Here is a 12776-nt window from a genome sequence, read left to right as displayed (position 1 = left end):
TTTTTAAATTAAGTTTTAAAAATGAGAACTGTAGGAAATCTGAAGTAGTTGGTGGGCTTTGCAGTTTAAGAATTCCAGTATGATCAGTTGTATTGAATTTTAGAAGTATTGTTAAGATCACTTATATTTCATGAAAACAAATTTAACAGCTGAAGACAAAGTTTTACAGGCGTTTAATGAGGGTATTATAACATTTACAGATAATTGTGTTTAAGAGGTATTTTGATAGATCGATCCTCTATTTTGTCGAAGAATAATTATTTTATTTATTTCTTATGATGTTGAAGTTATGGAATTATTAAGGAGATAAATATAATGAATACCATTTTATTTAATAATTTTTGAATAGGAATGCGCTCTACAACTTGATGCAAACAAGGTACAAGGAACTAACATTATAAATGGATAATCAGAAAATAGATTTTTACGTTTGAGATGAAGTAGAATTCAGATTGTATTGCTACTTATTTTACGAATCAAGCAGTGAGAAAATTGTAATATTAATATGGATAGTACCTGCTTAGCACTTCGAGCAAATGATTGCAATTGAATCAATCGAAAACATTTACAATTTTATAAAGCCTACTTTTTTTTCTTTTTTTTTTTTTTCCATTTTGTGAAGAGACACTGGTTAATATTTTTTCTGTTTAATTTCTTGCCTGTTTCGTAATGTTAATAGAGTTATGAATCTAAAAAATATTTATCACTAATTTTCGTTGAAATTTACCGTTTTTAATGATTTTGCATTTTTAACAAGTAAAAGTTTTTTTTAATAAAAATGTTAATTTTATCATACGTAATGATTTGCGATTTAATTTATTTAATTGAATCATTCATTACAGGCGCCTTTTTCAAATCTTGACATCAAACTCCTGTACTCTTAAAAACGAAAATATTTTATTCTGTCCCGATGTAAACCCCAACAAAGATCTTCAGTGAAGCAAAGAATAAACCTGCTCTCAACCCATACTAAATACGTAACGCTATGCTACATAATAATAGTTGGTATGAGGGGCAGATGTTAGGAAAAAAGAAATAAAAAAAATATAATAAAAAAAGCACCATCCCATGGTCGTTTTGGCGCGCAAAGGTTTCACGTAAGCGCGCGAACAGCGTGCCGAATATCGAGGCATTCTGGGATGTGACCACGTGAAAAGGGAAAATGTGGACGGTCCCATGTGGCTGTGAAAATAGGGGCGATTGTGGATATCTGCTTTTTAACTCGATCTGTTTGTGTACTTTTTTGTGATCGCGGTATTTGTATATAATTTTGATGGGAGGTTTCATTTCTTGGGTATTTTGTTGGCCTCGAAACACACTAATTAATAGCCATGCTTAAATGTTCAGCTAGGTATTATGGCATGGCCAGACTAGGCTTAACCGTTACTAAATTGTTAAAATACAATTTGGTAGGTTCTTTATGAATGTGACAAGGGCTCGCTGGAGAAAGAATGGAATAAATTTTTTTAACGATAAACAAAATCCTAGAACAGAACCTGCAGTTTCTGTTTCTAAAAGCAGGATTTTGTCTGTTTTTGTTTTGTTTAAAGTTTGCATACTAGGGAATGAGTATTGGAGAAAAATTGCCGTGTACGATCCCAGGAATTTAATTTATTGAAACTTTTTCTCCAGAATGTGTAAGTGTCACCTTGATTTTCTTATTGTTTTCATTTTCGTGAAACTCATGCTAATGAGTAAAAATTTCTTATCTGAATCTGTTTTTTTCAGTTAGTAGTCGAAACACACGCAATGATTTGTCCATTTAAAATAGGTTTAGTGTGTCCTATTTGTCGCAGTCAAAAAACTGAATTTTCGATGTATTTTCCTTCTGAAATTTATTTTTACAATTATTCAGAAAGTGGTAGTTGTAAGCAATGGTCTTAAATATTTTGCTCTAAAATATTTTTACTATATTGTTTCGATGCATAGTATAAATGTGTATCACTTGGATGTTGGCACCTACTAAAAACCCGAATTTGTGTAAAAATTTTTTGTACTTTTAAATGTTTAACTTGCATTCTAAACTATTAATGTCAGAGATATTAATAAATTATATTATATTCAGAGATATTAATTTTTATTCGAAAAAAACGATAATTTATTTTCTTAAACTTTTAATTTTATATAATTTGCATGCTACTTTTATTTTTAAAATTTAAAAAATTGTTTCAATAAGATTCACTTTTTATTGGATATTTTATAAATTGCATATTTAATTTGTTTAGAATGTTTTCAATATTAAGTTGAATGATGATTCTTGTTACTTCTGATTATTATTAATTTTATTTTGGTTTAAGTTTTGAAAATTATATTTAATTATCCATTTTGAAATTCCTTTTTCTTTTTTTTAATAGCCCAGATCATTACTCTACCTGTTGTTAGTACACCTACAACAATAGCCATGTCACCTTTTAAGGTGGAGCCAGCTATCTTACCAAAAACTGTTCATTTACCTAGTTCTCCTGTGGTAAGTTAATATTTGGTATATAGTATTTTATTTTTCTGTGCACATATAGTATTTCTCTTATGTATATTATTTTAAAAATTTAGTGTATGATTTGATTTTATTCATATTTTTTAAAGTTTCATTAATTATCTTCCCCCATTCTTAATTATTTTTTGTGGTATAACTGTCTTTCTATATGAAAGTAAACATATAAGAAATATTATTTAAAAAAAGTTTAGGTAGTTATAAGAACATTTTCATTTGATTTTACAATAGAATATAGAAGGTAAAATGTTTTTATAATTTTTCATTTTCTAATTTTAACATTTGATGAACTTCAGTCTGGATTTTGTTTTGTTAATATAACTATTACTTTAATATTGCTTGAAATTTGGGTTCCTTTAAGTTTGATAGTGTGTGACCAAAGATTTATTTAACTTTTTTGATTAGTTCATGCAACATTCTGAAAGTGATTGCTTTAATTATTGTCCAACATTATTATTAAGATTTTGTGATGCTAATTATGGTGTAATCTTATTGTGTGTAAAGTATCATGAAATTAAACTTTTATCATATGCAACAAAATTAGTTATTAGTAATAGAAGAATAATAAGCAACATAAATTTATTTCAGATTCTCAGCACTCCACAAAGAGTTGTTGCAAATGTTATCAACAATACACGGACTCCACAACATTTGCTACCAGCTCCTGAACATACTATTAGTGGTTGGTCAGCAAAGCGTCCCTATGACTGTTCTGAAGAGTATCCTGAAAGGTAAAAAAAGGTTGATTTGTGTAAGCATGCTAGAAAATAACTCAAACAGAAGAAAGGTATTTATTAGAGTTATACTATTTAGAGCATTTTTAAGAGATTTTATGTTATTTAAATTTAAAGTGTATACAGTTGGTATTATTTCATATTAACTGAATTTAAGTAATATATTATTAACTTTGAATTAAATTTTAAGTGTTAAAAATTTATTATAAAAACATGGGAGAAGAGGGAATTAAAAGGATTAAGTTTAAGATTATAATTTAAAATCATAATTTAAAATATTATATGTCAGTTTCTATCTATTTTAATGAGTTGAGATTTACTCTTGCTTTTTTAATGAAAAATTTGCTATGAATTTATACTAAATATTAAATTTCTGACTCTTGAAATTACGAGTTAAGGATCCCTTCTTTCTCCATTAAACTTCAAATTTTGAGACTAGCATTTCATACGTATATTTCTTAGAGGTTTTAAATAGAGAAACGAGGAATTTTAATTGTAAATTGTATTCCTTTTTTATATTATTCATGGGTTTGAAATAATAAAAAATTTGTTTTTTATCCTTTATATGCAATTTAAAATCAGTTCTATTATTTAGAAATTTGACTGCAAATTATAAACCACTGATATTCTTAATAATTCCTTTTATTAAGAGAATTACAAAGGCATACATTTAAGTCATTTGATTTTTACTATATATTACAATTTCAATTATAAACATTTCTTTCTTTTTTATTTAGCAAGCGGTGCAAGAAGGGAGAAAAAGGGGGCAAGGGCCTTCGTCACTTTTCTATGAAAGTATGTGAAAAAGTGCGAAAAAAAGGAACAACCTCCTATAATGAAGTGGCCGATGAGCTGGTCGCAGAGTTTTCTGATCCTCATCGGCATATGTGTCCAACAGACCAGGTTATTTTCCCCTCTTAAATGTTAATTATTTTAAAGTGATTATGTCCTTACATGCTTTTAGATATGTTATCAGTGATTGCCACTACTTTTATTTTCAAGATAAATAAAAAAATAATTGCAGAGTCCCCCAGTTCTACTCATATAAAATTTAAGCAACATGACTAATTTAATGTCTTTAATATGATGGGTGAACAGCTGGTCACTGAAAGTGGTTTGTCCTTGAGTTTTAAATTTATTCCCAACTTTTTTTTTTTTTGTAACCCATTGATATGGAGAGTTTCTGTTTTTAATATAAAAAAGTTATTTTCTTAATATAAAAAAGTTCTTTTCTTAATAAAAATAAATTCTTTAAAGAAGCTTTCCAACTTTTTTTTTCTTTTCTTTTTTTTTTTTTTTTTTCTTTCTTTCTTTTCTTAATTGAGTACAAAATAAATCAAATATTTTCTCAGCTATTGAAAATAGTTACAGAACATGATTTTTTAAATGGAATTTTTACTTTTTTAAGTGTTAACTATTCCAAGATTGATTTGGACTTCCCTAATTTTTAAAAAGTGTTTAATTGAATCATTAAATTGTATGGCACAAATGCAATAAGCATTTATAAATTTTATGCATAAGTTATTTCATTGCATCACTTGTTTAATAAATACTAATGAAAAATTGATAATGAAATATGTTGTTTAAGGCTTATTAGTTTAGCTTTAATGTAACTGATTTAAGAAGAAATATTATAGAATTCTTACAATCATATTAGATCAAAAGGTGTTTTATAATTTTTTGTAAATATCCTAGATTTTGTATGATTTTATTGTAAATTTCTGATAAATTTCTTTAGCTTTTCAGCATCAAATGAATCAAATACTTTGCATTTCTTTTCCCTTACTTTTATATAGGAGTTTTGTTAAATTGCGAGGGGAGGGGAAGTTAATTCAGGCTATTATCATTTTCATACTTGGAGGATTTTCAGTTCTTTTTATGAAAAACTCTTTATATAAACAATTTTACTATCTTGAAAACTTTGAAGAAAGTGTTCCATTATCTAAAAAAATATTAGTTTAATTTTTTTTATCAATGTATGGTAAGTTGTCTATTAAAGGAGCAGTTTGATTGGTTTGCTTTTCAGTTCATTATTTTTCTATATGAAACATACCCTAATTAATATTGAATGTTTTGTTAAATTAGTTATTAGAAAAGAATTAAATAAATTATATTGGCACAATACTTGCTTCTTAGCTTCTTATAGCTAATATTTACAAATATAAAATCTTGGTATTTTTCTGTTCTTTATACATCATAATTTAATTTAAAGCAAGTAGTTATTTATTTAAACGATGTGTTGAATTTTAGTTTTAAATATAATAAATAACTGAATTTAATAGCAATAGATGAACTGATTATAGTAATTGATTACACTAAATGGTGGCTTTTGCTGCGTTTTAATGCAGAATTGCTATTTTAACAGTATGGATGTAAATGATCATAATCTTGTTCAAAAATCTCAGTTATTTTTTCATTTGTAATTGATAAATTCTGTAAGAAGCCTATTATACCAAGAACAAGTTTGTAGATAGTTTTTATAAAATGTAAAAGGTAATTTGTGAAATTTTGTGCTTTTGAAGCTACCAGAGAATAACTTTGTAAAAACTGAAAATAGCATCTTAAATATTTTTTCTTAATGTATAGTTAGTGTGATTAAAATTTTTTTGACTGTATCTTATTTGTTTTTATTTTATCTTTTCATTTGCTTTCACTTTGAATTGCAGTTTGGACTTTATGTTGGGTATCTATAATTTGTAGTTTTAAAATTTTTTCTTTAATGCAACTTTTTAAATGTTATATAATATATATATACAATTTTATATCAAGTCATAATTATTTTTTAGTAATACTTAATAGATTGTTTGCCTATATAATTTGAGAAAATTATGTTTGGAAATGGTTTAAAATGTTTTTTGACCCAAAATTTTATGGTAATAATGAGCAAATGCTCTCATTCGGTAATAATTTAATTAATAATTTGGCAATAATTTCATTAACATACTAAAATATTTTACTATTTCACAATGTCTAAATTTCAGTTTTATAGATTTAAAAAAATTTTTTATATTAGTATTAGAATTATTTTTACTAAAAATTATTTATTTGTTGCATTCATTTAGAGCAATAAGTTAACTCATAAGGCTTACAAGTAAAAAAATTGCACACAGTTAATTACCCCTTTTTTTATACATTATGTAAATGAAGGCATTAAAGTTTTGATATGGCTATTAACTTAAGAAATATTTCTATGTAAAGAAATTTTCATGTAGGTACAGGCAATTTTGGTTAGCAGACGTTAAAAATTAATATCGAATCTGATGAGTTTTGTGACACATGTTTTAGTAACTCTTTCAAAACTTACAGCCTTAGGATATATGGATGGAGAAAGCTTAATTTCATTAACTGAATCAAATAACTTTTTTTTAAAAACATATTCCATAATTTTATATTTTTAATTTTCTGATATCGATAATTCTAATCATTAATAGTAATTGCTGATCTGCATTGAGAATTTCATATAGAAAAAAGTTTTATGATGATATTTTTGGGGGGGGGGGCTTAAAGGCCTTTAAGAAATAAAGCAAATTACTTTTCAAGATAATATTGATACAACTTTAATATTATGCTGAAAAGTAGTAGTTTATGATCAAATTACTGGTTATAATGATTTATAAACATGAATTAGGATTTAAGCAATAATTAACATCAGTATATCTAATTTTAAATAAAACAAGCTCAATTTTACTTTGTTGAGTTATATTTTTAATCTGATAATTGTTTTCATGTAATTTTTGTATAGAAAGATATATTTTGTATAATAATCCAGTTATTGATTATATACAAAACTCTTAAATACATTTTTAAAAAATATGACGCATGTAATGAGTAATTGAAATTCTCAATGAAGAAATTAAATTTTCAGCATGCATTTAAAGCATTATCAATATAGTCAGAAATGCTTTTTTATATTACTATTGATTATGCTTTTAGTCTATAGAATAGAAAACTGTAACTTGTGATATAAAGAAAAGAAACATTTTAAAATAGAAAATATGAGCATCTGGAGTCTTAAAATTTTACAGAAATTGCTATCTTGTTTGTGGGGGAGAGGAGGATTTGTTAGAAATATAAAGTTTACTTGAAAGTTTATCCTCTTACTCTGAAGATTATTATTGTTCTGATATCTTAGAATACTGGAACACTTGAGTTTTTATCGCAACAATTAAAAAAAAAAAAAACTTCAATAGCCAAAGGTGGACTTTGTAAGTTAGAAATACTCACAGATGGTTTTAGGGTTGGAAATATTTTTTGTGAACCACCCTTAAAGGATGTCGGAGGGTACATTTACTTAATAGCTATCAGCCAAGCAAAGTATTCTTTTGAATATGAGCCGTTTAAGATCACAGGCTAACAAAGGGGCTCATGTTCAAAAGAATACTTTGCTTGGCTGATGGCTATTAAGCAAATGTACCCTCCAACATTCTTTAAGGGTGTTTCTCAAAAAATATTTCCAACCCTAAAACCATCTGTGAGTATTTCTAACTTACGAAGTCTACCTTTGGTTATTCTATCAAACATACTAACTGAAGAAGAAATTTTTTTTTGTGATATCCTGTTATTCTCGCATTACCAATGTAGTTTCATTGGATAAGTATTTGGAGTCTTTCATTATAGAATTAAAAGTTATAAATCATTTTCTAAAAATTTGTGCATTTTAAACTCCGGAACAATTGCTAAAGATTCTTGACTCTTCATTTTATGAAATCATCTCAATTTATATTCATAAATATTGCAGTAGAAATTTTATTTTTATTTTAATATTCTGAAAAGAGATTTAATGCTGCTCTAAAATTAAAGGCTTTTATTTAATAAAATTACCTTAAAGCAAAATGTGTTTTTTTATCTACATTTTTTTCAGTAGTGAATGGTGTGCTATATATTTATGATATATATTGCACTGATAATAATAAATATGATATATATTGCACTGCTTTAGTTTTTGTTTTATTATTATTGACTTTTCATTTCATTTAGGCTTATGATCAGAAAAACATACGAAGAAGAGTGTATGATGCTTTAAATGTTTTAATGGCCATGAATATTATTTCAAAAGAAAAGAAAGAAATTAAATGGCTTGGGTTGCCAACTAATTCTGCTCAGGAGTATCATAATTTAGAAGTGAGTCTCTTAATTTTTTTTAATGAAATGATATAAGTATTATTTTATTATAAGAGATATGTTGCTAAACTTTAATTAGTGAATTTATTATTTTGTAACATAGACTTATTTCATTTTGCAGAAAGAAAAATTGAAAAGAATTGAAAAAATTAGACTGAAGACACAACATTTACAAGAATTAATACTTCAAGTAAGTGTCATTAAAAATAGATTTAATTAAATTTTTTAGTATTTTCTTAATTTACTTAATTAATTTTTTCTTCTTCTCAGAGTTATATAATTTAGTCAATTAGCATTTCTTATAAAAGTTATCTTTCATCTGCACATTATATCTATCATTTTATCCAACCGAGGTGTTTTATTTTAGGTTTATTTGGGGAATCTGTTTTAGAGAAATGCTATTCTTTAAGTTATACTTTGTGTCATTTTTAAATATTGAATTTCACAACAGTTACACTTCACTTTTATATTGAGCAGATTAACTATTTATAACTTAGATTTTTTTTAAGGGGATATTTTTCAGTTTTTATTGAAAATTTTTCATAAGCTTTGTTTTTACATTATGCCTAATTGAGCAAATATTTTCATTATAATAATAAAAAAATATTATTGCTTAGTTATTTAAAAGCAGTTAAATAATACTGCTGTGGATATTAATAGTTTATTTTATGAAATTTAATATTCTTTTAATAAAAATACATTAACTTATTTATTTGAAATTATAAACTGTAAAGTATTGATTATTCCATTTTCTGAAATTTCTTCGTTCGAGACTGAAAATGGTATAATTTTTTGGCTTCTTTGTTGAATGAGATAAATTTGGAAGCATAATATAGCCTGGCAGATAAGTTTTCTGCAATTTGAAATACTTATATTGTTTAAAATAAAGTTTTTTGGAGAAATGTGAATTATGTATATTTTTCTCCTTGTCCTGAAAATTTCATAAATTTTGAAACCTATGTTTTTTAAGGTGGAGAAACGATCTCTTATCTTTGAGATTTATGTTTTTATTCTGAAAGCAATGCTTGGAAGACAAATAAAATTAAATCTACTTTTGAAATTCCATTGGGGCAATCTTTTTACATAAATTTAACTTTTTTGCATTTTAAAGTATTACTTTGCAGATTAATGAGAGGAAAATTATCCACTAAATAAAGAAAAGCAAAGTGTACAGTCTCATACAAATATCATTAATTTTGAAATATAATGGGAATTGACTTTACTTACAATTTTGAATACTCCTTTTAAATATTGTAACAAAAGTGATTTACATTTTGTTATTGTGTTTCAATTATTTAATAACCTTTTTCAGCAAATAGCCATAAAAAATTTAGTTGCAAGAAATAGGGAAATGGACCGTCAAAGAAAAGGGCCACCTCCAACTAACAAAATTCGTCTGCCATTTATTTTATTAAATACTCATAAGGACACTGTTATTGATTGCAACATTTCTGGTGATAAGTATGTTTTGCTTTGTATATTTATCTGTTATTTATTTATTGATGTTAAGTTGGTATGACTTTGCAGATTAGTGAGAGGAACATTATCCACTAAATATAGAAAAGATTAGAAATGTAGAAAATTAGATTTTGCTTACATCAATAAAAAAAATGTTAACTATTTTATACAAAACTGATAAAATGAGTTTTGAACACAAAATTTTTATTGCTGTTATTATAATAACAACTCTTATTTGTGTTGAAATTGGTATATATTTTCATAGTTAAAAAAAAATTGCATGGAACAAAGTTCTCTTTAGTTTTTAATTCATTGCATTAAATTCTTTTTAAATTTTATCTATACATTTTTTTTAAATGGAGGGCCATTTTAGGTTTTGGAAAATATATTTCAATAATTTAGTGTTAAAAATATACCAATATTAAGAGTTCATTTGTTTTCCCTTTCTTGATTAGGAATGAAAAGAATGTTTCTGGTAAAATATTAATTTAATCTTTTAACTTTGACCTTTTATCTCAATTTCTACAATTTTATTTGCGATTTAACTGTAATATTTGAGCTTTATGCATGTACAGATAATGTATCTGGGAAGAATTTGTTCTTGATGGTGACAGTTTATTGCTTGACATTTTTTAAAATTGCTATTTATTCTAATCATCAATGTATTGAGTGAAAATAGATGTTTCAATAAAACTCTTTTCAATAAAAATTTATATCAGTGTGCAAGTTTTTTTTTAGATAACAGATAAAAAAAAAGCATCAAGCCATTAATGTTTAAAATTAATTTAATTCATTTTATTTTCCTCTTATTATTTACTATTACAAATTATTACATTTATAAAATGATAAAGATAAATTTATATTTATTTTGAATATCATAATGGGAATAAGTATAATATATTTTTTAAAATATTTCCTTGTAGGAAAGAATATAAATTCTGCTTTAATGATGTATTTCAAATCAGTGATGACACTGATGTTCTGAAGAGAATGGGTTTGGACTGTGGTTTAGACAAAGGCACGAGTACTCCTGAAGAAGTGAATAAAGCAAAAAGTCTGGTTCCTAAAGCTTTACAACCTTATATCACATGTAAGTTGATAATTTAGTGAAACATATGTGATGAATGTCTGTGGTATTAGTAATTATATTTAAACATTATGAGATATGTAATATTTTATTTTTAGTCAACATTTTTTTTCTTCTTTTGTGTGTTAAATTGATATTGGAATTCTATTTCTTAGTTGTTTCCTTGATTTAATATTGAATAAGCTTTATCTGCATCTGTTTGGCATTTTGATCTGAATGAATATTTTGGAACTGTTACACATTCTTCGAGATGTAAAATCCAAGCTTTAGTTCTAAGATAGTGTTTAATATAGTTTAATATAATAAATATCTTCAAAAGTTATACAATCAGAGTGTATTGTAATCAGTGTCTACTGAATTCAAACTGTTAAAAAAATATATAATTTCTTTTTAAATATAAATTATTTTCATATTTTTAAAAGTATTAATACTTTTTCATTCATATTGATACTCTTAACTTCTTTAATTCTCTAGGATGACAAGTTGCGTGGAAATATTTGCCAAAAATAATTTGACTATGAAAAATTCATAAAATTTTATGATTGTGGCTTAAAGGGGAAAGAAAGAAGAAAGTCCTATTAGCTTAATGGCTGTTGATATATTAAGAAAATTGAATTAAAAAAAGCAGTACTTAGTGAGCATTCAGCAAAATTAACATAATTTCTTTACATGTAACATTTATTGAAGCTATAAAGTCATGCAGGTGGAATAATAAATTTCTAGGGAATATTAAATTCATTTTGACAGTTTTACATTTTATTTATATATATATATATATATATATATATGGGGATATCATTGAAAAAAAATTTATCTGCAAAAATATAATACAAACTAGAAGAGAAAAGAGGGGGGAAAATCTAATTGAAACAGTTTTTAAACTCATTTTTTATTATTCACTTTCTGCGCACTAAATAGCATTCATATGGCAGTTCAAAGTGGAATGCCAAATATGTGCGACATTAATAAGAGTTTGCTTTACACCAAATTGATTACAATAAAGTTTTTTTATTTGATATCTTTTCCCCTTTTAAAGTAAATAATTGTAATATGAAAATGAACTTCTGTTTCAGTAATGTCTCAGGGAAAAACTGATTTGCCACCTGGAATGATTTCTGAAGGAAATGGGGTGAAAATTGAAAGTGAATATTTGAATGATCCATCCAGATATGTTTTCTGGTAAGCTTTATATAAATAATTATATTGTTTGATTAAATTATTTTTACTTTTTAAAAGTGATTACTTTGTTATTGGGTGCACATATTAGCATTATAAACTTTCTAAGTAATGATTATTTTTCCAACTCCTTTGTTACTCATTTTTTAAAACTTTGTATAGAAATTTTGGGTTTTCCTCTCTCTGCTTGTATATTAGTATTTGCTTTTGGAGGCAAAATATCAAAAATGAAACCCCAACTCTGGTTGTTATTATTATTATTTTTTTTTACTTTTTCTGCGTGCATGCCAGTCCTTGCTATTGGAGGCAAAATATCAAAAAATGCATCTTATATTATTCATAATTAGTTAATGTTATTCACAATAAATTTTACTGATAATATAGTACATTTCTAATATAATGAAAGGTTATACTGGCTATTCGTTAATTTTTTCTTATCAGTATGTTTCAATTTTGCTAATGTGTTGATGAACATGCACAAGTAATTCATGAAATTGGAATGTGCTATTTTGCATGAATCAAATGCTTGAGGAATAAGAATGCCTTGTAAGGAAGCCTATGCTAGACGAAGTGCATTTGGAGTTGTTAACATATCTGTTATATATAAAGATAAACATCATGTTGCATTAATTTGCATTCACTATTATTATAAATTTAATTTACAATAATAATAAAAATTCCTTAATTTAATTTTCTTAATATTCCAATA

The 12776-nt window shown here is 25.5% G+C and overlaps 1 protein-coding gene across 2 annotated transcripts in view; it reads left to right on the top strand.

Annotated features, from left to right (window-relative positions):
• Nucleotides 1-12776, top strand: part of LOC129965766 (transcription factor Dp-1-like) — a 49756-nt gene that overhangs the window by 32876 nt on the left and 4104 nt on the right. Inside the window, exons 1-9 of one of the 2 annotated variants that reach the window (XM_056079933.1) lie at nt 1139-1637; nt 2355-2467; nt 3080-3222; nt 3963-4128; nt 8203-8346; nt 8468-8536; nt 9659-9807; nt 10728-10894; nt 11965-12070. In XM_056079933.1, the coding sequence (XP_055935908.1) occupies nt 1634-1637; nt 2355-2467; nt 3080-3222; nt 3963-4128; nt 8203-8346; nt 8468-8536; nt 9659-9807; nt 10728-10894; nt 11965-12070 (1061 nt within the window). In that variant the 5' untranslated portion in view covers nt 1139-1633. Of the gene's footprint in view, nt 1-1138; nt 1638-2354; nt 2468-3079; nt 3223-3962; nt 4129-8202; nt 8347-8467; nt 8537-9658; nt 9808-10727; nt 10895-11964; nt 12071-12776 lie in introns of those variants that run through there. The other variant, XM_056079932.1, reaches the window with a different exon arrangement.

This window comes from Argiope bruennichi, chromosome 4 (assembly GCF_947563725.1).
Source record: "Argiope bruennichi chromosome 4, qqArgBrue1.1, whole genome shotgun sequence".
Taxonomy (NCBI): domain Eukaryota; kingdom Metazoa; phylum Arthropoda; class Arachnida; order Araneae; family Araneidae; genus Argiope; species Argiope bruennichi.
This window is presented reverse-complemented; position numbering and strand designations above follow the sequence as displayed.